Below are 23,711 nucleotides of genomic sequence, written 5' to 3'. Positions count from 1 at the left end.
ACAGCTAGTTTGCTGTGTGTTCAGCTGCAGTTTGAAGTGATTGTGTTAGCTGTGTTTACATTTAGCAGACGCACTTATCGCAACTTACAAGTAGTGAGTGCATACATCTTCATTCCTACTGTTCCCCCTTTGAATCCGAACTCACACCTCTGGCGTTGCCTGTGCCATGCTCTACCAACTGAGCCACACGGCTAGCTCCCTTGAACAACAGTGTCCTGACGATAGACCACATTTCCTACGCCAGGTGAAAATGTGCATCATTATCTGATTGTTATGGATGTATCCAAATAAATGTCACCAGAAAACAGCTTAAACAAATGCAGCTATTTTTCTGTTATTTTGGCTGCACTGTTTGACGTGACAGTAAGTTAGCCGTAGTTGGCTAGCTAGCAATAAGAAGATTGCAAGACTTAACAACTGGGTCAAGTCTCTGATCAGCCGATTTTGGTAGCAACCTTAGATTTGTGTCGGCACTATATCTCTCGGAATAATTAAATAGTATGAATAAATGAATCAATCAATATTTGAATATGTTGGTAACCCGTTGTATAAAAGTGATAATGCCCTCGAAGCCGGTGTTTGGAGGATATATTGGCACGGTTTGCCGGCCGTCGACTTAATAACACTGGTGTGCCAATATATCCTCCAAACACCGGCTTTTCCAGCATTATCACTTAAGTAATGCACGGCAATAACCAACAGCTATGAGGTTCATTCTAACATGTTCTATGTTTGAGTTGCTTTTGAAATAAAATGTGAATTGAAAACATCATTGGCATTGTTGAATTCGATTTTCATAATAGCAAGCTAGGAGGACAAACATTGTGGTTAGCTAAGCTAAGTCTATTTGTTTGGTTACCAAAACAACTAATGTAGCTATCTAGCAAAGTTAAGCTTGCTAGGTACTTCAGTGGATGTTTAACACATTTCTAGCTGCAAATGGGTTATATTATAACAGTGGGATAAGCAGAATAATCATCTCAGGCCTTCTGTGGAAAATAATGCAACTCAGTCGACGGTCAGTGGCAGTCTGCTGTGCGTTGTGGCACACCTTTCATATTGTGCATTATATTTAACAGAACGCAAAGCCCCTCGTCAGGGTTGCCAGGTCGAGCTACATTTCTAACCAATGACCTCAGAAAAACCATCCACAAGGCCTGAAAACTAGCCGCACAGCAAGAGAGGAGTTGCCACATTTATCAAATAAACCTTTTACCCATAATGTTATCAAGTGAATTAAGAAGGAATATAGAAGTAGTTTTTAAGGATGTAGGCTACGAAGGAAAATTTGGTTTCCATCAAAATATTACTTATTGCCAGTTTAAGAATATGTCACAAGAGAAAATATAAATGGCCCGTATCAAACTTTCCAGATCATTTTCCATCAATGTATGTCGATTTGACTGCTATGTGTTTATAATTGCAAATCAACTTTGCCATGTTTTGCTGAGCTAGATCTAGGTAGCCTATATATTGCGATCTAGAAGAAAAATAAACGCACACCCATTAAGACGAGGTGCTGGCTAGCGGAGTAAAAACGTCAAAAGAAAAGAGAGCTGCACACTCTGGAGAATGATACATTTGTGATAGGCTGTGACCATGATCACAATTTTATGACTTGAAATTTAATTAACTGACATGGCCATTAATAATTTCATAACAACACAAGGCTACAACAACAGAGTTAAAGGCTATTTATTAAATATGTTTGCCAGCTCCAGGTAGGCTGCACAAGTGGCACAAATTGATTTGCAACGACTCCAGCGATATCGTAGGTTCAACATATTTATTGTATCAAATGGTAGGCTACAGTAGCCTAGAATGGCATAGAAATTAATAGCCTACTCGATGGCCAACAGATGCAGATGTACCCTATCATTCTCCACACGTTTTCCCATAACAGAAGCACACCAGGGAGTTCCTTAATTCCATAACTTCCAATTCAAATTTACACCCACGCTGCGCTCCAGACCCTAGAACTGAGCATGGGTCAAATGCAGTGAAATATACTGTACATTTATTTGAGAGAAATGCCATGGCGGCCGCAGTGCAATTAGAAGTAGCCCAAAAAAACCTGCCACCCACGACCAAAACATTTTCACCAGCGATAACGTTTTCAAAGTAACCCAACTGGTGGAAATCGGCAAACATGGCAACCCTACCCCTGGTTGATTATTATGTCTTCTTATAAGGCTCAAGATATGTTACGCTGTGTCTCTCTATGTAGCAACATTTACAGCAGAGTGGACACTCACCCATACAGCCAGTCGGATGGAGCCGATGACCATTGGTATGTCGACATGGGGGTGTGAACCTGGTGGCCCTGCATCTGCCCAGACATTGGTTAGCTCAATAGGCCCCTCCTCTAGGGCAATGGAACGACCCTCGAACCCAGGCCTCTCGTAAAGTACCCAGCTGCAAAGACAGATAGGAGCAGGTGAACAAACACATAAAATATGAATAATAGAAATATAATAATTTGAACAATATGATTATCTCTTTCTCTTAATTGATGTATTATTTTACATGTATTTGATTAGTGTTGCATTGATTATGGATGATCTGCATTAAACATATTCGTGTGAGTGGGGAGACGCTGAGAGAGGCATTTCCCTGGAGGGGAAACCGGAGTTAACCAGGTATTCCATGACTAAAATCCATGTTTGGTAAGCAAGTCTATAATTGCATCTGTAATTAAATGTAATTGCAGATGATGTTGTGTATACCTCTTAAGCAGACCGTTGACCTGTTATAAGTGCTGATGTGATAATTACTTGTAATCTGTACTAGAGGTCGACCGATTCATCGGAATGGCCGATTTCAAGTTTTCACAACAATCGGAAATCGGTATTTTTGGGCTCCGTTTTTTTTTTTTTTTTTTACACCTTTATTCAATCTTTATTTAACGAGGAAGGTCAGTTAAGAACATATTCTTATTTTTAATGACGGCCTAGTAACGGTGGGTTAACTGTCTCGTTCACGGGCAGGAAGACAGATTTTCACCTTGTCAGCTCGGGGGATCAAATCTTGCAACCTTACAGTTAACTAGTCCAAGCAATAACGACCTGCCTCTCGACCGATTAATCGGTATCGGCTTTTTTCGGTCCTCCAATAATCGGTATCGGTGTTGAAAAATCATAATCGGTCGACCTCTAATCTGTACGGCTAGTTACCAAGACCACTGTGCCTTATTTGGAGGTTCCTACAAGATTTAGTGACATTGTCGACAGAACAGTTGTTCCTGATAGTGGCTATGTAGACCTCCTTTATTCTAACTGCAGAAATGCATACAAGGCACTCTCTCGTCCTCCCTTTGGCAAATCCGACCATGACTCAATTCTCCAGCTTCCTGTTTACAAAGGAAAGCTCAAATGGGAAGAACCAGTGATATGCTCATTACAGAAGTGATGGGATGAAGCAGACGCGAGGCTACAAGACTGTTTTGCTAGTACAGACTGGGATATGTTCCAGGACATTGAGGATACCACAACAGTCACAGGCTTCATCCTTTGTAACAAAGCATTGCATGCATTATCTTGCTTTTGTGTACTGGCATAGATCAGTAGAGGTGCTTGCAGGAGTTGCACACAATGGGGATTTTTTTTATAGCCTAAGTGGCCCTTATAAACGCATTTCATGCAATTCTATTTCATTTTAGAATACCTCACAAATGATCGAAATGATAGGCAACTTTGGCACTGACAAACTGAGATGAATAAAAACGACCTTGACTTCAATCCATCATTGGCCTAGGCCTAGGTGTGTGTAAATGTATGGAGGAAAGGGGGAAGGAGGAAATTCTAGTCCTAAAAAAGCTTTCTAGTTTCACTGACTCACCCAATGATGCTCAGCTCACTCACCGGCGACGGCCAATACGCTCGTGCCAAAAGCTTCTCTCTCTTAATTCACTTGGTAAAACAATGCTGTTCGCTTAATAGGCCTATATGGAAGCTGATAACTTGGTAGCCTACAGACAGATTAGTCTTTTTTTCAGTGGGATCCCTTTGCTTTCCAAGCTGTATTTTCCAGCAATTGTATTTGAAATATTGTGAAAAGCTTGTTTTGGCTTTATGCTGTTCACTGACAGGTTTGCAGCATGTTCCTGACTGTAGGCATGCCTCGTGATTGGGCTACACACAATCCACAACTAGGCAATTTTGCTTTTTGATTGGCAGTCATTGTAAATAAGAATGTGATCTTAACTGACTTGCCTAGTTAAATAAAGGTAAAAAAGAAAAGAAAAAGAAAGGTTAAAAAAATAAATACAGAGAAACCAGGGCTGTTGTGGCACAGGTCAAGAGCTTTAAGTTCCTTGGCGTCAACATCACTAAGGACTTAACAGGGTCCACACACACCTGCAAAGTCGTAAAGAAGACACGGCAGCGCCTCTTCCCTCTCAGGAGGCTGAAAAGATTTGGAATGGGCCCTCAGATCCTCAAAAGGTTCTACAGCTGCACCATCGAGAGCATCTTGACTGGCTGCATCACCGGTTGGTATGGCAATTGCACCGCCCTTGACCGCAAAGCACTACAAAGGGTGATGCGGACAGCCCAGTGCATCACTGGGGCCGAGCTCCGTGCCACCCAGGATCTTTATATCAGGCGATGTTAGAGGAATGGCCGAAAAATTGCCAAAGACTCCAGCTACACAAGCCATAGACTGTTCACTCTGCTACCGTCCAGAAAATGGTACGGAGCAGCATCGACAGCTTCTTCCCCCAAGCCACTGCTAAATAGTAAACTAATGCGCTGATCCTACACACACTCACTAGACTATATATACACACCATATCATTCACACACACTACATTGGCACTCCCACACTTTGGCACTGCTACTCTGTACTTTTCTAAAATTGACTCTTATTATTATTATCTATCCTGATATCTAGGTCACTTTACCCTTTAACCTTTATTTAACTAGGCAAGTCAGTTAAAAACAAATTCTTATTTACAAAGATGGCCTACCCTGGATGACGCTGGGTCAATTGTGCGCCACCCTATGGGACTCCCAATCACAGCTGGATGTGATGCAGCCTGGATTCAAACCAGGTACTGCAGTGACTCTCTTGCACTGAGATGCAGTGTCTTCGATCACTGCGCCACTCGGGAGCGCACATACAGTGTCTTCGATCACTGCGCCACTCGGGAGCGCACATACAGTGTCTTCGATCACTGCGCCACTCGGGAGCGCACATACAGTGTCTTCGATCACTGCGCCACTCGGGAGCGCACATACAGTGTCTTCGATCACTGCGCCACTCGGGAGCGCACATACAGTGTCTTCGATCACTGCGCCACTCGGGAGCGCACATACAGTGCCTTCGATCACTGCGCCACTCGGGAGCACACATACAGTGCCTTCAATCACTGCGCCACTCGGGAGCACACATACAGTGCCTTCAATCACTGTGCCACTCGGGAGCACACATACAGTGTCTTCAATCACTGCGCCACTCGGGAGCGCACATACAGTGTCTTCAATCACTGCGCCACTCGGGAGCGCACATACAGTGTCTTCGATCACTGCGCCACTCGGGAGCACACATACAGTGTCTTCGATCACTCTTCAATCACTGCGCCACTCGGGAGCACACATACAGTGTCTTCAATCACTGCGCCACTCGGGAGCGCACATACAGTGTCTTCGATCACTGCGCCACTCGGGAGCACACATACAGTGTCTTCGATCACTGCGCCACTCGGGAGCACACATACAGTGTCTTCAATCACTGCGCCACTCGGGAGCACACATGCAGTGTCTTCGATCACTGCGCCACTCGGGAGCACACATACAGTGTCTTCGATCACTGCGCCACTCGGGAGCACACATACAGTGTCTTCGATCACTGCGCCACTCGGGAGCGCACATACAGTGTCTTCGATCACTGCGCCACTGCGCCACTCGGGAGCGCACATACAGTGTCTTCGATCACTGCGCCACTCGGGAGCGCACATACAGTGTCTTCGATCACTGCGCCACTACAGTGGATCAGCACACATACAGTGTCTTCGATCACTGCGCCACACAGTGGAGCGCACATACAGTGTCTTCGATCACTGCGCCACTCGGGAGCGCACATACAGTGTCTTCGATCACTGCGCCACTCGGGAGCGCACATACAGTGTCTTCGATCACTGCGCCACTCGGGAGCGCACATACAGTGTCTTCGATCACTGCGCCACTCGGGAGTGCACATACAGTGTCTTCAATCACTGCGCCACTCGGGAGCACACATACAGTGTCTTCGATCACTGCGCCACTCGGGAGCGCACATACAGTGTCTTCGATCACTGCGCCACTCGGGAGCACACATACAGTGTCTTCGGAAAGGATTCAGACCCATTTATTTTTTTCCACATTTTGTTACGTTACAGCCTTATTCTAAAATGGATTAAATAAATAAATAAATCCTCAGCAATCTACACACAGTACCGCATAGTGACAAAGCAGAAACAGGTTTTCAGAAATGTTTGCAAATGTATTCAAATTAAAAACCATAAATACCTTATTTACATATGTTTTCAGACCCTTTGCTGTGAGACTCAAAATTGAGCTCAGGTGTGTCCTGTTTCCATTGATCATCCTTAATTGTTTCTACAACTTGATTGCAGTCCACCTGTGGTAAATTAATTTGATTGGACATGATTTGCAAATATAAGGTCCTACAGTTGACAGTGTATGTCAGAGTAAAAACCAAGCCATGAGATCAACAGAATTGTCCGTAGAGCTCTGAGACAGGATTGTTGTGAGGCACAGATCTGGGGAAGGGTACCAAACATTTCTGCAGCATTGCAGGTCCCCAAGAACACAGTGGCCTCCATCATTCTTAACTCCATCATTTCTGCAGCACTCCACCAATCAGGCCTTTAAGGTAGAGTGGCCAGATGGAAGCCCCTCCTCAGTAATTGGCACATGACAGCCCGCTTGGAGTTTGACAAAAGGTTCTCTGGTCTGATGAAACCAAGATTAAACTCTTTGGCCTGAATGCCAAGCGTCACGTCTGGAGGAAACCTGACACCATCCCTACGGTGAAGCATGGTGGTGGCAGCATCATGCTGTGAGAAGTTTTTTCAGCGGCAGGGACTGGGAGACTAGTCAAGATCGAGGCAAAGGTGAACAGCGTAAAGTACAGAGAGATCCTTGATGAAAACCTGCTCCAGAGCACTCAGGACCTCAGACTGGGGTGAAGGTTGACCTTCCAACAGGACAAAGACTGTCATGTTTTGTCATATATTGTCTTGTCATTATGCTTTCCCTTCTGTTCGTTTCCCCCTGCTGGTCTTATTAGGTTCGTTCCCTTTTTCTATCCCTCTCTCTCCCCCTCCCTCTCTCTCTTCTCTCTATCGTTCCGTTCCTGCTCCCAGCTGTTCCTATTCCCCTAATCTATCATTTAGTCTTCCCACACCTGTTCCCGATCCTTTTCCCTGATTAGAGTCCCTATTTCTCTCCTTGTTTTCCGTTCCTGTCCTGTCGGATCCTTGTATCTATTGTTCACCGTGCTGTGTTTGTGTATCGCCCTGTCGTGTCGTGTTTCCCTCAGATGCTGCGTGGTGAGCAGGTGTCTGAGTCTGCTAGGTTCAAGTGCCTTCCCGAGGCAACCTGCTGTTCAAGATCGAGTCTCCAGTCGGTTCTCGTCATTACGAGTGGAAGTTGTGTTTTTTGATTGTATTTTACTTTACTGGATTAAAGACTCTGTTTTCGCCAAGTCGCTTTTGGGTCCTCATTCACCTGCATAACAAAGACCCTAAGCACACAGCCACGGTAATGCAACCTTCAATGACTTCGGGACAAGTCTCTGAATGTCCTTGAGTGGCCCAGCCAGAGCCCAGACTTGAACGTGATCGAAACATGCCTGACGAGACTTGAAAATAGCTGTGCAGCGACCCTCCCCATCCAACCTGACAGAGCTTGAGAGGATCTGCAGAGAATGGGAGAAACTCCCCAAATACAGGTGTGCCAAGCTTGTAGCGTCATACCCAAGAAGACACAGGGCTGTAATCACTGTCAAAGGTGCTTAAACAAAGTACTGAGTAAAGTGTCTGAATACTTCTGTAAATGTGATATTTCAGTTCTTTATTTTAAATAAATTAGCAAATATATTTAAAAAAACAGTTTGGCTTTGTCATTATGGGGTATTGTGTGTAGATAGATGAGAAATAGATGAGAAAAACAACAACAATTTAATCAATTTTAGAATAAGGCTGTAACCTAACAAAATGTGGAAAAAATCAAGGGGTCTGAATAGTTTCCGAAGGCACTGTACCTCGTACCTCTACACATTGATCTGGTACTGTTACTCCCTGTATATAACTCCATTCTTGTCTATTTTATTTTATTCCTCGTGTTAGTTATTTTATTTTGTATACATTTTTTTTAAACTCTGCATTGTTGGGAAAGGTTCATAGGCATTTCACTGTAAAGTCTACACCTGTTGTATTTGGCGGATGTAATAAATACAATTGATTTGATTTAGGCCATTAGACTTTTTCTGTGCTCTTGCTGGAGGTCTTTCTGTTGCAACTTGAATGAATCCAGATGCATTTTTCTATTGACTATCAGAGACCCGCTCATCTTCATTTGACCTGGAAATCCTCTTTTACACTTCACGTTGAACTCTTTCTGCTGCCTGAAATCCTCTTTTACACTTCACGTTGAACACTTTCTGCTGCCTGAAATCCTCTTTTACACTTCACGTTGAACTCTTTCTGCTGCCTGAAATCCTCTTTTACACTTCACGTTGAACTCTTTCTGCTGCCTGAAATCCTCTTTTACACTTCACGTTGAACTCTTTCTGCTGCCTGAAATCCTCTTTTACACTTCACGTTGAACTCTTTCTGCTGCCTGAAATCCTGAACCTGCTTGGCTAACATTACACTCCTTGTACCCCATGTTTTGCATGACAGGGAGTGTAATGACTGGTACCCAGGCCCCTTGACTTTGGACTAGTCTATTGTTTGTGCATGTCCCAGTATCATGTAGGACAATAACTTTGGGTGGTTGATTCAATAAAATGAAGTAATATGAATGATAAACAGTCCAATATAATTGTTATCACGCATTGGTATTTCCTGACATGAGTCATAGGATGGGATGGTATTTGAAACCATCGAATAACTCAGCTTGGCATGCCAGATATTCTCTGCCAAGGAAGTACTATGCTACATGTTATGTAAATATGCTTTCTACAGACGCCAGACAGAGCATACAAAGCTGTGTATTTTTTCTGTTAACTGGATATTCCTATTCCAGACCTTGTTTGAACTTTGAAAACAGAACATTTACTTTGTAGGATATAAAAGCCAGTTTGGCTGTGTGACTCACCATCCTCTCAACACCTTCACAGAAATCCTAGGAGACAGTTGGAGCTGGGTGGCATCCACCACGTCTCTGAAGACTTCATAAGTCTGGCCGCTAAACTGATCATGCTCAAACAACACCATCTAAATCATAGGAACAGGGAAGCCATTTTGTCATTTCAAAACATCAAGAGAAAAAGATGTCATGAGCAGCTCTGACGAAGGCAGAGAGACCGTAAGCTTAATAAACTAAAGTTACACTGGCAAGGTGCACTGTGGGTTTTATTTTCTTGAAGAAAGCATAAAGAGAGAAGGAAATGCTCAAACATCACCATGGAAACACCATGTGTCATTTCAAAATATCAACAGAAAAATAAATGCTGTCACTGCCTCATTTTGAAACGTGTTAGTTTAAAAAAAGAATGTATATGTTTTTGAAGAAGTAAACTTCCATTTATCCGACTACCAAAACAAACTGTCTTTTAATCAAGACATCAAGAAAAGGAAGTACATTAACTCTCCCTCTCTGAATCTGATGTGATATTCCATCACATTGTATGACTCATCGGGTGACTCATCATATGACTAAGTTGGCAGAGCTATCATGAGAGTTTGTTAGGATGTTTCATTCCATTCATTTGTAATTCTCATCTTCATGCATTATATAACCTCACGATATAACATCCCAAAAGGCAGCATATTCCCTTTATAGTGACTGCTTTTGGCCATGAGCTCTTGTCAAAAGCAGTGCACTGTATATGGAACAAAGTGTCATTTGGGATGCCACCTTATCACTTGCATGCAAACCTACAGTTACTGAAACAGCATAAAGAAAATAAAGTATATGTTTAACTGCCTGCCTTCCATCCCCACCCCCTGAGATTCCACAATGCAATGCTTTACCACAGAGTTTAAATGACTCTTGGCAGTACAGAATAGCTTGTTCTTAAACATATCCAGCTGTAGATCTGCTCCTTTCTCAAACAACACCATTTTCCCTTGATGCGAAACCATATGAAACAGATGTCTTCAATAACACAATGGTAGAGTCCCAAATGGCACCCTACTCTGTATAGTCCTATGGGTCCTGGTCAAAAGTACGGCACTACATAGGGCATAGGGTGCCATTTGGGACACAAATAATAGCTTCTCCTTCCATTCAGTTTCAATTCTATCCTGGTTCTTTGGAAATATCTGTTTGAAGCTGTGCCTACCTTTCCTGGTCGCCTATGGAATCCATTCACATCCTCTCTCTGTAACACCAAAATCACATGAATACTGCAATTATCATGACATTCTAGATGGTTATCTTCAATGTCATAAAATCCAGGTTCCAGAGCTGCTTATCAGTGTTTAAGTTAATGTTGTGTACTGTGTACTGTGTACTGTGTACTGTGTACTGTTTCGCTCTTAGAAAAAAGGGTTCCAAAAGGGTTCTTCAGCTGTCCCCAGAGTAGAGACATTTTGGTTCCAGGTAGAACCGTTTTTGCTTCCAGTACAAAGGGAATGGAACCCAAAAGTATTCTTTAAAGGGTTCTCCTATGGGGACAGCCAAGAACCCTTTAAGGCTCTGGATAGTTTTATTTTCTAAGACTGTGTTCTGCGTACTGTGTACTTGTTTGTGGGTCAGGCCTTTCTGACTCATGGTTTGACTATGGTTTGTTTTATTGACTATTATGAGACATGTTTAAGTCAATTAATATAACTGTTTTATCCATAATACTTAATGAATATTACACACGTGTAACCCCCCCAATCGACCCATCCATCCATCCATCCATCCCCTTCTCCCACACACACTTACATGGTCAGTACGAGTCCCTAGTGGGCCAGCCAGAGGGGCCATGGCCTCGAGTAGGGAGGATGGAGGAACCAGAGGAAGATTCGGTCTTCCATCCAGCATTAGGAGTCCAGGCCTGATATTCAAGTCTCCTCTACCACCTCCTTCAAGTGACTTCATCCCTCCAATAACCTGATATAAGCAAACAATAACCATTAAATACCCATCAGATAAGGATCCGTGTGTGAGGCAGTAAGACATGCTACCCTCCCCGTAAAAACCTACGGAAATACAAAAGCAATTACTGAAATAGGATAACATGTTTAAACACAGAACAGAGTGTCTGCGTTCTATGATAATGTTCTTCTAATCAACAGGAAATCCAACAGGAAAGCCAAACCCAGACGACGTTGGGCCAATTGTGTGCCACCCTATGGGACTCCTGAGCACAGCCGGATGTGCTGCAGCCTGGATTCGAACCAGAGACTGCAGTGACACCTCTTGCACTGAGATGCAGAGCCTTAGACTGCTGCGCCACTCGGGAGTAGACTGCTTGCATTTCACACCATTCAATCAAGATTGATCACACACTCTATAGCTTTCAAACATCTCAATGGCAGTGTTACCCAAAACACCTGCCAGTACCCGCACATCTGAATGGTCATCTATTCATCAAGCATTGGATTAGAGTATCAGGTGTGTTGGTACTGGAATAGAACAAATACGTAACATGACTTGGGATTCTCAAAGAGAGGTTTGAGAAACACTACCATTGAGATGTTCAAAAGTGCTAGATTCAACATGTGGTGTGGGATGCAAGCACTACTCAAGAGAATTGGGAGTTGTCGAAAACCTACCTCTGAGTTGAGCAGTTCCTGCCCTGTGCTCAGCTCTAGTTTCCCAGCAGGCTCTCGGAGAGGAAGGTACTTCTCTAAATACTCCGGCAGCTTGATGTCGTTAAAGGACGGGAACGGAGAAGCTGAGTCACTGACCACAGCAGTCTGGGCAGTGGGCCTGTTCCCCAGGTTACGACTTTGGATGGTAGCCTCCCCAGAGGAAGTGGGGGAAGTCTGGGGGACTGGTGGTGGAGGGCTGGGCTGTTTGGCCAATGCCTGTTTGAGCTCCCCAGAGAAAGGGGGGGTGGTCTGGGATGGCTTAGTGACTGGTGAAGGGCTGGGCTGGAGGTGAGGGGCCTCAGTGGGAGACACCTCCCCACCCGGAGTGGTGTCCATCTGGAGTTGAATTCCGGGCCTCTTGCCCCGGGTGGAGGAGCTGTTCAGGCTACTAAGGATACAGCTCCCCTCCAAGCGTGACATACGAGGTTTCACCACCTTCGCCTCCTCCTCTTCCTTCTCCTCCCCCTCACCCCGTTCCTTCCTCTTCTCCTCACCCTCCTCCATGGTGGTCTTCTCCCTCTCCAAGAGGAGCCTGGAACGGGTGTCGAGGCTTTTGAGTAGGATGCTGCCCCTGTCCCGGTCTGTGATGCTGGCCCTGGCCGGCTTCAGATCCCCTTTGACCTGGTTCCTCTGGAGCTTAGGCAGAAGACTCTGGGTCGTCTCCATAGAAAACTCCCTCTTCCTCCTCAGGCCGAACTGGAACTCCTCTGGGTCAAAGGTCTTCTCGAAGCGGTCCTCACGGATAGCGGGCATTGCGAATGGTGGCTTGGGAGGATGGTGGTGGTGGTTCTGCCGCGGTGGCAACGAGAAAGGCACGCCAAGGCGTTTTATGTTCTCGATGAAGTCATCATCGTCCAGTTCTCCGGACGTGTCCAAGAGGTTGCTCTCGCTGACCGATGAGCTGAGCTTGGGTTCTGCGGGGCGGAGGAGCTTCGGCTTGGGAAAGCGATGGTCCACGTCTAGCCAGCTGGAGGGGGTGTCGCGTTGGAGTGGCAAGCCACTGCCACCGCCCCCCAGTAAGGGGAGCTTATTCAGGGATGGATGTTGGGGAGAGACTGGGCTCTGTTTTTTGGTGGTTTCAGTAGAAGAGAGTATCTTCGGAACTTTGCCTGAACTGGGGAAAAATGTTGATTTCTCATTGGTTGTCTTGAGTTGTGTTACCGGGTGGATCTCGACATTCCCAACCAGTGTAGGATTTGTTACCACAATTCCTTGCTTTTCATCAGTTGTCCTTTCTTTCACAGTAGTAGTACAACTACTAGTAGATGACTTTTGTTCAAGTGCATCCCATTTTCCCTCTGCTAGCTTTCCATTGGGCAACATCACTGTCTTTTCTCTGTCCTCACTCTGTGATTGGCTTGGAGTGTTCCCCTCCTTCACATCCTCTGACTTTTTTACCTCTGGGGCTATAGTCTTTACAGTGGGGTTCTCCTTCCCAACATCCAGCCTTGGCCCCTCACTGCTCTTCGGCTTTGGCCCAGGTAGTTCTTTCTCTCCCTGACCCTTTGTCTTTTCTCGGGCTTTAGTCTCCGAAGGAATCTGAGCAGAATCTACCGCTGTAGGTTTTGAGGCCTTGCTTTCTGTTTTTACAGCAGTGGAGTTCTCCTTCCCAACATCCAGACTTGACCCCTCACCACTCTTCGGCTTTGGCCCAGGTAGTTCTTTCTCCCCCTGACCCTTTGTCTTTTCTCGGGCTTTGGTCTCTGGAAGAATCTGAGCAGAATCTACCGCTGTAGGTTTTGAGGCCTTGCTTTCTTTTTTTACAGCAGTGGAGTTCTCCTTCCCAACATCCAGACTTGACCCCTCACTGCTCTTCGGCTTTGGCCCAGGTAGTTCTTTCTCCCCCTGACCCTTTGTCTTTTCTGGGGCTTTGGTATCTGAAGGATTCTGAGTAGAATCTACCTCTGTAGGTTTTGAGGCCTTGCTTTTTGTTTTTACAGAGGTGTCCTTCTCTACTACTGGCACTGTAGTGCTAGGCACTGAGGGGGTGGGTTCTGGGGTGGGCCTCACTCTGTGTGTCAGTGTGTCGTGGCTAGGTTTATCTGTCTTCACCTCAGATGACATTACAGACTGGGTCTGCTTTGAGACATTGGTTTGCTGCTTTTCTAATAAAGGGTCCTGATGATACGATTTTGTTTTCTGCTCAGGCACACGTGTAGACGACCCTTCCTTAGGAGGCTCGATTGCACATTTATCACTCTTTTTTCCCATCGCTGTCTCATCAATCTGAGTGACAATACTGGCAGTTTTATCTGACTGAGAAGGCTGTGTAGGAGTCAGTGAGGCTGGAGGTTTAATAGGAGCTACAGAGGTTGGGACAGCTTTAGTAGCAGCTGTCTCAGGGGTGTATTGTCTACTGCCTGAAGGAAAATCCTTCTCTGACTTTGTATCTGTATTTTTCTCAGGCTGTTTTACCATTTCCACCGCTTTCTTTTCAGGCTGCATTGGTCTGTTGTCGACTTTAGCGTGTGGGACAGGTGAGCCTTTCTCCACACGAGAGGGGTCTTGAACAAGAGTCTGTTTATTCTTAGGCAAATGTGAAGACAGGGATGTTTCGCTGTTGTCCTTGGAAACATTTAGATTTATCTTAATGGTAGAGGTCGTCTCAGAGCTTCCCCCCTCTGCCTTCTCTCCCTTGGAACTCTGTGAGGGTAGAATGTCTACAGTTTTATCATTGGGCCCCTTTCTTACACTGATAGGATCAGAGGTAGCCATTTTATTGTCCTTGTTGACGTTTGGAGGTGTGGGTGATTGCATCTTTTCCTTTAACGGTTTGTTAGAAATTTCCTTTTCATCTGACAATGACTTGATCTGCTTGTCTGAGGCTGCTGGCTTTTTAATGACTACTTGTTGGCTGTTTTCACTAACAGACTCTTTTTTAACATCTGATTTTACGTCTACAGATTGACTGTATTGTGGCGATGTAACTGTATTAACGTCCTGCTCAAATGCAGTGGCCATTTTCTTTGTGGTGCCTGCCTCTTCCTGTTTGCTGTTGACCACTTCCTGCTCAGTGTTTGTCACTTCCTGTTTGATGTCACAGCTCGGGTTCAGGTGATTGGCTGACTCCCCTCCTTTGCTTTTCCGTCTCTTTGACCTGGAGTTTTGTCTGCTGTTGGCTTTGGATTGTGGGCTGACCTCATTGGTTGAGTCAACCTGAGGTGTCAGCTGGCTTGAGTCTGAGCTACTCCCCCCTTTAACTGAAGTATTTAGGTCAATATTGGTAGGTCTCTTCGGTAGCTCCACTGTTTCAGTAGCCTCTTTGTCCTTTGTTTTGGAGTCTGTCTGATCTGCTTTAGGAACTGGCATGACCCCTACTGGGGTGGTATCTGGCTCCGCTGGTTTCAATGTTATCTCTGCCTTTGGGGTGCTCCGAGTAGGAGTCTTTTCCCCGCTGGCCAGTTTTCCCCGAATGTCCTGTTTTGTTGTCTTTGACACAGCAGAATCTGTAGACTTTTCAGCTATTCCTGCAATACTAGAGGACTTTTGGGGTACCATTGTTTCATCATCCACCTTCTGAGCCTCTGCAAAGTTCCTCGCCCGCTCCCGTATCGTTTTTAATTTCTCCCGAACAGGGGGGGCCGAGCTGGACCTGGCATCGCCACGTTCCACCGATTTCTCCCGCTGATCTGGCAACCTGAGCTCTCTGTTTACATTTGTTCTTAGCTGCTCTGTGACTTTCCTGGTGGGAGAAACATCTGCACTCCTGGGGTAAGTCTTACTGGGACTGGAAACCCCCATCGCTCTCCCCTCAAAAAGGCTGATCCTATCTGCGATCCGCCCAATAGGCTGAGGAGTCTTGGAATCCTCGTCCACTTTCTTTAAATCAGGTGGTCTGTGACGAATGAAAACAAAGAAGCATGTTTTCTGTCTCAATATGAACAAAAACCCTGACATTCAATTGATCTAGCTGTAAATACACTACATTTGTTCTATATCACACACAAAATCTCAATGGATTTAGTGTTTTGAGCTAAGTGGAGTTAGTGGTTGAAATGCCAAAAAATGTAGGACATATGTTGATGCACTACAAAGATAGTTTTCCCTTTACAAGTAGAATATCATTATTTAACTTTTTTTGCTATAAACAGAGATATTTAAAGTATTTAAATAACATATCTGATTCCTAAACTGCATAGTCAGGAAGTAGTTTATCCAATGATACAGTAATCTAGTAGTCAGGTAAACACAACTCACCTCTTGGTCACCTTCGGTTCCACCTTGCCCTTTCCCTTAGCTGTATCATGACCCTCCGTGACCTTTCCTGTAGCCATTCTTCCTTTCTCAAAGCTCACGGCTATGTGTCCTCCATCTCCCTCTGGACTCAGTGGCTGCTCCGAGTTCACCATCACTTTCTTCGCAAAGAACTTCACCTCGCTGTGTGACACCTTCACGCTCCGGCGTTTGGACTCGGCGCTCTCCGTGCGCCTCTCCACCCGACATGGGCTAGTGTCGTCAACCATGTCTATGTCCATGTCCCCTTCCCCGTCCACCACAGCCACCAGGGTGGCGTGTACTGGTGCATCTAGGTCCTCCTGGGCTTCCTCCCTCTCCTTCCCTCTGCGTATTTTTTGGGGAACTGAAGCATGTTCGTCTTTAGAAGAGGAGGGGGTGGAGTCTCCAGGTTTAGGTGTGTTATATTCCGATGATGTAGGTGAGTTCTCGGGTCCAGGCTGGGTTTTGGTGGGTGTATTCTCCTGAGAACTGGCTCCTCCTCCGTCTCCGGAGGAGTTCTTCCTGGACCGCCTCTTGCCTGAGTTCTTACGGCCCATCGTGTCTGTGTCTCTGTCTGACTCCTCTTCACCAGAGAGCTCAGGGAGGGTCTGTGAGCTCGTCTGTGTCTCTGTGGGGGACTTCAGTGACACTCCCACCAGGGCACTGTAACTGCTATGACCTTTGATCCCTATAGCAGCTTTGAGACAAATCCTTTTGCGCTCCTCTGTCCTCTCCTTTGTATTGGTGTTCTCTGATGACAAGTCAACACTCTTGGATGATTTTGCTCTGGAAACCACCTGAAGTCTTTTCTTCACCCTGGTGGTGATGATGGCGTGGGGCACTTCCTGCTTTGTGTGGGTGTTCGTTCCGTTCTGGCTCAGGCTCAGGCTCGTCTCCTCCAGGTACACATGCAGCCTCTTGCCTGCCTGGACTTGGGCTCGGGGAAGGGCCTGGGTGTGTTCCTGTCGGTCAAAGTCCTCCCAGGCCACTCCCTCTACAAGGGCAGATGAAAGAACACGTGTCAGATGGCTGGCATTCCTCTTCGGGGCAGGATTCCCACTCGCTCCACTGCTCCTTCCCCCCTCCTCCTCCGTTTCCTCTCCCTGCGAGGCAATCCACCACTCCTCCTCCCTAGGACCTCCTCCTTCTCCCCACTCGCTCTGGCTGCTGGCTGCAGAGAGGGGGCTGTCCCTGTGGGTAGACGCTCTGGCGTCCGCCGTATTCAACTCCTCAAAAACCCTGGAGAGATGCCGCTGGGCAGGCTGGGAATTCTGTCCCTCCTTCTGCTGCTCCTCTTCTCCCCTCACAGGCTCCTCCTGGGCCCCCTCTCCTTGTGGCCTGGGGCTCTGGTCTTCCGTCGGGGACTGAGAGGCATCGTCACTTGGACTCCTGGGGCTCCCTCTTTCTTTCCAGGGGGAGAACCAGCTCCCGATCCGACCCAAGACACCAGTACTGTGCTCTTCTGGGGTCTGAGACTGTAGTCGTAGAGGCAGACAGAGAACTAATTAGACATGTCTTTACAGTACCAGTACATACTCACTGACTGCCAGTGCCAATACACATGCATACGCTGCACATGCATAAGCATAAGAGGTTACCATTTACTTCAAATCTGCAGGTATAATGCATTATAACTTGTTGTAAGTATGTATGAGCCTTTATTTACAATGCCTTGTTATGAGGCTATGTTTTGTCCCTCTCTACTGTATGTAGGAGATTTTCAAGTGACTCAAATAGGCTGTTCAGGATGATTATAATAGCATAACAAGACAGTAAAGAGGCTCATTTGTGCCTATAGTCTTACAATGGATTAGAACGTCATTATAATGCATTATACCTACAGGCTACAGTGTAGGTACCTACGGGCTTTAAGTAAGTGTTACTGTATACAGTGTAAGTTACGTGTGTACGGCACAGTGAATATTGCAGAGAGGCGAAAGGAAGGAAGGGTCAGAGAGTCCAAGGGTTATTTGCTTTGTCAATGTCAGATTTTGTGCAGCTCTCAACATAATGAAAGCATGCAAGAGCAGTACTAATAATACCTTTGTTATAGGAGCTCAACTCACCCAAGAGCCAAGTACCATATCATTCAGAGTCTTTATGCCGCTTGTGAACATGTTTTAGGCTTTAAAACATTTAAACCTATAGACCATAAAACACAAATATAATATATAATCATCCTAAAATACATACTATTTAGCTCTGTTGCAAATTAACATGCACCTATGCAAATAATTCATATTTTAGAGCATTTCACCCCCAAAATAAAATTGGGTGACATGGTGTAATTCTAACAGAAACCACTTTATGTCACCAATGTCTTAACACCCTTGCTGCCACTACTCTTCCTCGACTGCAATTTATATCTGTCTCATCTAAAAAATGTACAATACCGGTTAAAAGTTTTACAAAGCCTACTCATTCAAGCTTTTTCTTTATCTACATTGTAGAATAATAGCCAAAACATCAAAACTATGAAAAACACATATGGAATCATGTAGTAACCAAAAAAGTGTTGAATGCATTTCAGTTAACAAATATGCCATGTTAAAAGTTCATTTGTGGAATTTCTTTCCTTATTAATACGTTTGGGACAATCAGTTGTGTTGTGACAAGGTAGGGGTGGTATACAGAAGACAGCCCTATTTGGCAAAAGACAAGTCTATATTATGGAAAGAACAGGTCAAAGAAAGAGAAACGACAGTCCATTATTACTTTAAGGCATGAAGTTCAGTCAATACGCAAAATTTCAAGAACTTTTAAAGTTTCTTAAAGTGCAGTCGCAAAAACCATCAAGTTTTATGATGAAACTGGCTCTCATGATGGCCGCCACAGGAAAGGAAGACCCAGAGTTACCTTTGCTGCAGAGTTCATTAGAGTTACCAGCCTCAGAAATTGCGGCCCAAATAAATGCTTCATAGAGTTCAAGTAACAGACACATCCCAATATCAACTGTTTCAGAGAAGACCGTGTGAAACAGGCCTTCATGGTCGAATTGCTGCAAAGAAATCACTACTAAAGGACACCAATAAGAAGAAGAGACTTGCTTGGGCCAAGAAACAGGAGCAATGGACATTAGACCGGTGGAAATCTGTCCTTTGATCTGTCCTTTGTCCAAATTTGAAAATGTTGGTTCCAACCTCTGTGTCTTTGTGAGACGCATAGTAGGTGAATGGATAATCTACACATGTGTGGGTCCCTCCGTGAAGCATGGAGGAGGAGGTGTGGGTGTGCTTTGCTGGTTACACTGTCAGTGATTTATTTAGAATTCAAGGCACACTTAACCAGCATGGCTACCACAGCATTCTGCAGCGACACACCATCCCAACTGGTTTGCGCTTAGTGGGACTATCATTTGTTTTTCAACAGGACAATGACCCACAACACCTCCAGACTGTGTAGGGGCTATTTGGACAAGAAGGAAAGTGATGGAGTGCTGCATCAGATGACCTGGCCTCCACAATCACCAAACCTCAACCCAATTGAGAAGGTTTGGGATGAGTTGGACTGCAGGGGTGAAGGAAAAGCGGCCAACAAGTGCTCAGCATATGTGGAAACTCCATCAATACTGTTGGAAATGCATTTCAGGGGAAGCTGATTGAGAGAATGCCAAGGATGTGCAAAGCTGTCATCAAGGCAAAGGGTGGCTACTTTGAAGAATTTCTTTAACACTGTTTTGGTTACTACATAATTCCATATGTGTTATTTCATAGTTTTAATGTCTTCACTATTATTCACCAATGTAGATATTACAAAAAAATTAAGATAAACCCTTGAATGAGAAGGTGTTATAACACTTTGGACCGGTAGTGTACATCACTAACAAAACGAGTTAAGTTGATCTAATATTATAAATATTATAAAAAGTTATATAATATAGTATTATATTATATAGTATTACATCTATAAATGTTTTATGTATGTACCATTAAGCTTACTGCAAGCTCTACGCCGACGCAAGATTCGCAGTGTTGCAATTACATTTTTAGTTACAAAAGGGACGGCTCCTTTTAATACGCTCTGGCATTCAACATACTTTTTTACTACCTGAACATTTTCACGCTGTATCATTCCTTCTGCAGTCGTGGGGGCAGTATGGCTTGGTTCCTTGATTTGATATATGGGCTATATATAGGCTATTCATCAAAGTAGCCTATTTTGCATTGATAACTAAATATAATCTCAGCCATTGTTCAAACAACAAGAATCCACCCAAAAAGGCGTTTTGTTTAAAAGTAATAACTAGTGAATACAGGATATTGTGAAATGGTAGAAACTGCTGTAGCCAATTAGCTAACCATGTGATTTTTTTACTCTGTGACCAAAACACAATGGTTTAGCTGATATGGGAATGAATACACAAGCAGCATATCAAACTGCGATAATATTTTAAGTTCAATCATCGGCAAGTATAAGAATATTTGCTAGGGCATATTTTAAAAATTAGAAATCAGATTTTTCTTGTGTGTATGTGGGAAGCTGAAAAGGCTAGCTAGCTTGCTAAATCTTTAGCCAAGCTAAAGATAGCGGCTACAAGCAAGGGAAGGCAATTCTTCCTTGTTTTCACAAAAAAAAACTGTGCTATCGCCCCCTTGTGAATGGCTGTGGGACTGGCGAGGATACCATGTTACCAAAAGGTGTCCACTAATCCAACAATCCCACTCCACCTACGTGCACAGAGTTAGATCAACGGAGTAAAGCTTGTAGTAACCTGTGGCGGAGAAAAATAGGAATCCGTTTGGATTAAAGCAGTAACATTTAAGTTGAGGGTTTTGGGGGCAACAGGTCCACCCCTCCAATGGGGCAACTGGCCCCCCGGCAATCTAATGCAAGTCTATGCTACCTAAATTAGTATTTTACAAATAATGTCCAAATCATCTACAAGTAACTTCATTGAGTTACACAGTCATTTTTAGACACTTTAGAATGATCTGGAGCGATAAAGAACAGAGAGACCTTACATCAAAACCTCATCATAGTGAGGATATTAATAGTGAGATGCGCAATGCCATTTTGTTTTAATATTTGATGTATTTAATTCAAATAAGATACCAAGACTTAAGCATTTAATTATTCAAAAGTATCAAAATAAAATGTATTAAATTGATTTAAACACAGTAATCTTCAGGGGGAGGGGGTACCCTTGTACCCTTGTACTTGGGAAAACTGTCATTTTCTAAAAACGAAATGTCATGAAATAACCCAAAAGTGTAAACTGTGTAAACCACTTACTCCTCTTCATAGTTTGCTTGCCTAAGTATGACAATCAATTCCCATACCAAAGTTTTACCAAACGTAGCTTTTTTTGTTGCAGCAATTAAACGTTGTTCTTAGGGGGGGCTTGTTACCCCATGTTCCCCTATATATGAAAATATATTTTTCAATCTAAATATAAGTACATGATAGATATAAGACCTCCAACATGTTCAACTGCTTCCATACCCCAGTGACAGAGAAATCTAAAGAACAACTTACCTTAAATTAGAGGAAAACTCCAATATTTAAAACCCAAAATGAACAGCTGTCAAATACAGAATAAGTCAGTCTCACAATATAGTCAGTATGATAATAGTCTTTCTCTCGTTTTCTTTGTAAAAGTATTTTCCATGTCTGACTCACAGAAAAAGCAAGCAGAACAAGAGGAAGACGGTTTGAAAGTGGAATCGAAGGTATGTGCGCAGGCTGAGTTGAAGTTTGATCATTATTTCTGTGCGGAACGGCGCGCATACGCAGCCTGGTGGTAAAATATCCGGCAAACGTTTCCCTCGGGAGATGACGCATTCGATTTGTAGGCTTGGCTGTTCCTTTTTTGAATCGTCTGGTTTCAAAGTGTGCCACTGTTGGCGGGCTGCTCAAGTCAGTCTTTCCATAAGCAGTTGAGAACTGTAGTTAACCCTTAAAATAACTGTCTGCCTCAGGATAACATGTAGTTGTTGTTTTTCTGTTTGTTTTGTCTATTTGTCAATAGAATGACCATAACCACAAGGCAAATGAACAAATATTTACACATAGCCTATTTCTTTCCACTTAATTAAGTTATTTATGCACCTAAATGTCAGCTATTAGGCCTAAAGTGCGATTGTCATTGTTATTATGCTACTTTGCAATATGTTTTTATCATTGATATAGCCTAATCATAGGCTAGACATTGCATACCTGTAATTAGACAATAATAATGTGATATAATAACATATAATAGAATATAGGCCTAAATAAACATTGAAATGAAAGACAATTGATATATCACCAATAAATACAACCCAAGTCACACAGATGCATTCCCTGGGCTGTTTATCAAATATTGACATCAAATACAGTGCCCTTTGTAAAAGCCTTGGTGCGCAACAGGTAAACTAATCCTGAAACAGTCGACCAAAATGTCAATGTTGCATTCCTTTCTGTTTCCCATTTAACACGCCCAGTTCATCTGTTAGACAAATCCCAAAGTTCAGCCAAGCCACCTGCCATACACTAATTATAGTCAAAGAAATACATTAGAGAGAGACGGAGTACTTACCATGATAACGCCTTCGTTATTGAATCCGTTCCAAATCTCCCAGGAATCGGTCAAATGGAACTTGCCGGGGCGACTTTGAGCAAGGACCCGGTTAAAAATAACACTCTCACTCCGCCACCGTCTCTCTGAGGTGAGGTAACCTATGTCTGCATCACCAGGACTTTTCCCTACAAACTAATACCGTAAACAAATCATTATATGAGTCCAAATGTCCTTGTCAAGAGTTTAGAGGCAATTTTTAAAAAATTTAACCAATAGCGTAGCATTATCCATGTCGTTTGAGTGGCTTTTCTGAGAGGAGGGCTGAGGCTACAGCTGGAATCTGCCCAGCCCAGGTAACACACCCCAGGGAGAAAGACTGGTGACAGCAGGTATGGCAGTATGTTGTGCAACACTTTCAGTCCAACACAAAAGTAAAGCACTCTCAGAGACACAGACACATGACACACACACACACACACACACACACACACACACACACACACACACACACACACACACACACACACACACACACACACACACACACACACACACACACACACACACACACACACACACACACACACACACACACACACACACACACACACACACACACACACACACACTGTTGATACCCCCCATATGATAAATGATTCATCTATTGCAGTTGAAACCTGCCTCTCCAACCCTATTAATCATTTAAACACTGTATTGAATCAACCTTCTTATACCAACACTTGTGGGAAACCGAACATAGACCTATTACATGTGCAACAATTTATTATAAAATACCTGTAGACACACACAGAAAAGCGGCCCTCTGAGCATATACTGTTTGAATCCACATTGGTTCCAACCAACAAGGAATAGCCTAGATGTTTCTGGCCAGAAGCGGTGATTTGGATTAAATCCTAGATGCCATCACCTGCCTTTGTGCCTGTGAGCAAGGCACTTAATGCCCACACTGCTCCTGGGGTATGCGCTGGTAACCAGGCTATCTATGCTAGACTGACCCCATAG

General features: G+C 44.1%; 1 protein-coding gene across 2 annotated transcripts in view; it reads right to left on the bottom strand.

Annotated features, from left to right (window-relative positions):
* The window catches only part of LOC123990548 (beta/gamma crystallin domain-containing protein 1-like), a 65,751-nt gene extending 42,708 nt beyond the window's left edge, over positions 1-23,043 (bottom strand). The window contains exons 1-8 of one of the 2 annotated variants that reach the window (XM_046291144.1): positions 21,665-21,912; positions 18,256-18,331; positions 16,172-17,664; positions 11,936-15,809; positions 11,103-11,270; positions 10,513-10,551; positions 9,324-9,442; positions 2,256-2,415 (exon numbers count right to left, since the gene is read on the bottom strand). In XM_046291144.1, coding sequence (XP_046147100.1) covers positions 2,256-2,415; positions 9,324-9,442; positions 10,513-10,551; positions 11,103-11,270; positions 11,936-15,809; positions 16,172-17,664; positions 18,256-18,306 — 5,904 coding nt within the window. In that variant the 5' untranslated portion in view covers positions 18,307-18,331; positions 21,665-21,912. Of the gene's footprint in view, positions 1-2,255; positions 2,416-9,323; positions 9,443-10,512; positions 10,552-11,102; positions 11,271-11,935; positions 15,810-16,171; positions 17,665-18,255; positions 18,332-21,664; positions 21,913-22,706 lie in introns of those variants that run through there. The other variant, XM_046291146.1, reaches the window with a different exon arrangement.
* Positions 23,044-23,711: the final 668 nt, after the last annotated feature.

Source organism: Oncorhynchus gorbuscha, linkage group LG12 (genome assembly GCF_021184085.1).
Source record: "Oncorhynchus gorbuscha isolate QuinsamMale2020 ecotype Even-year linkage group LG12, OgorEven_v1.0, whole genome shotgun sequence".
NCBI classification, from domain to species: Eukaryota; Metazoa; Chordata; class Actinopteri; order Salmoniformes; family Salmonidae; genus Oncorhynchus; species Oncorhynchus gorbuscha.
Note: the sequence above shows the minus strand (reverse complement) of the source record. Positions and strands in the feature narration are given on the sequence as shown.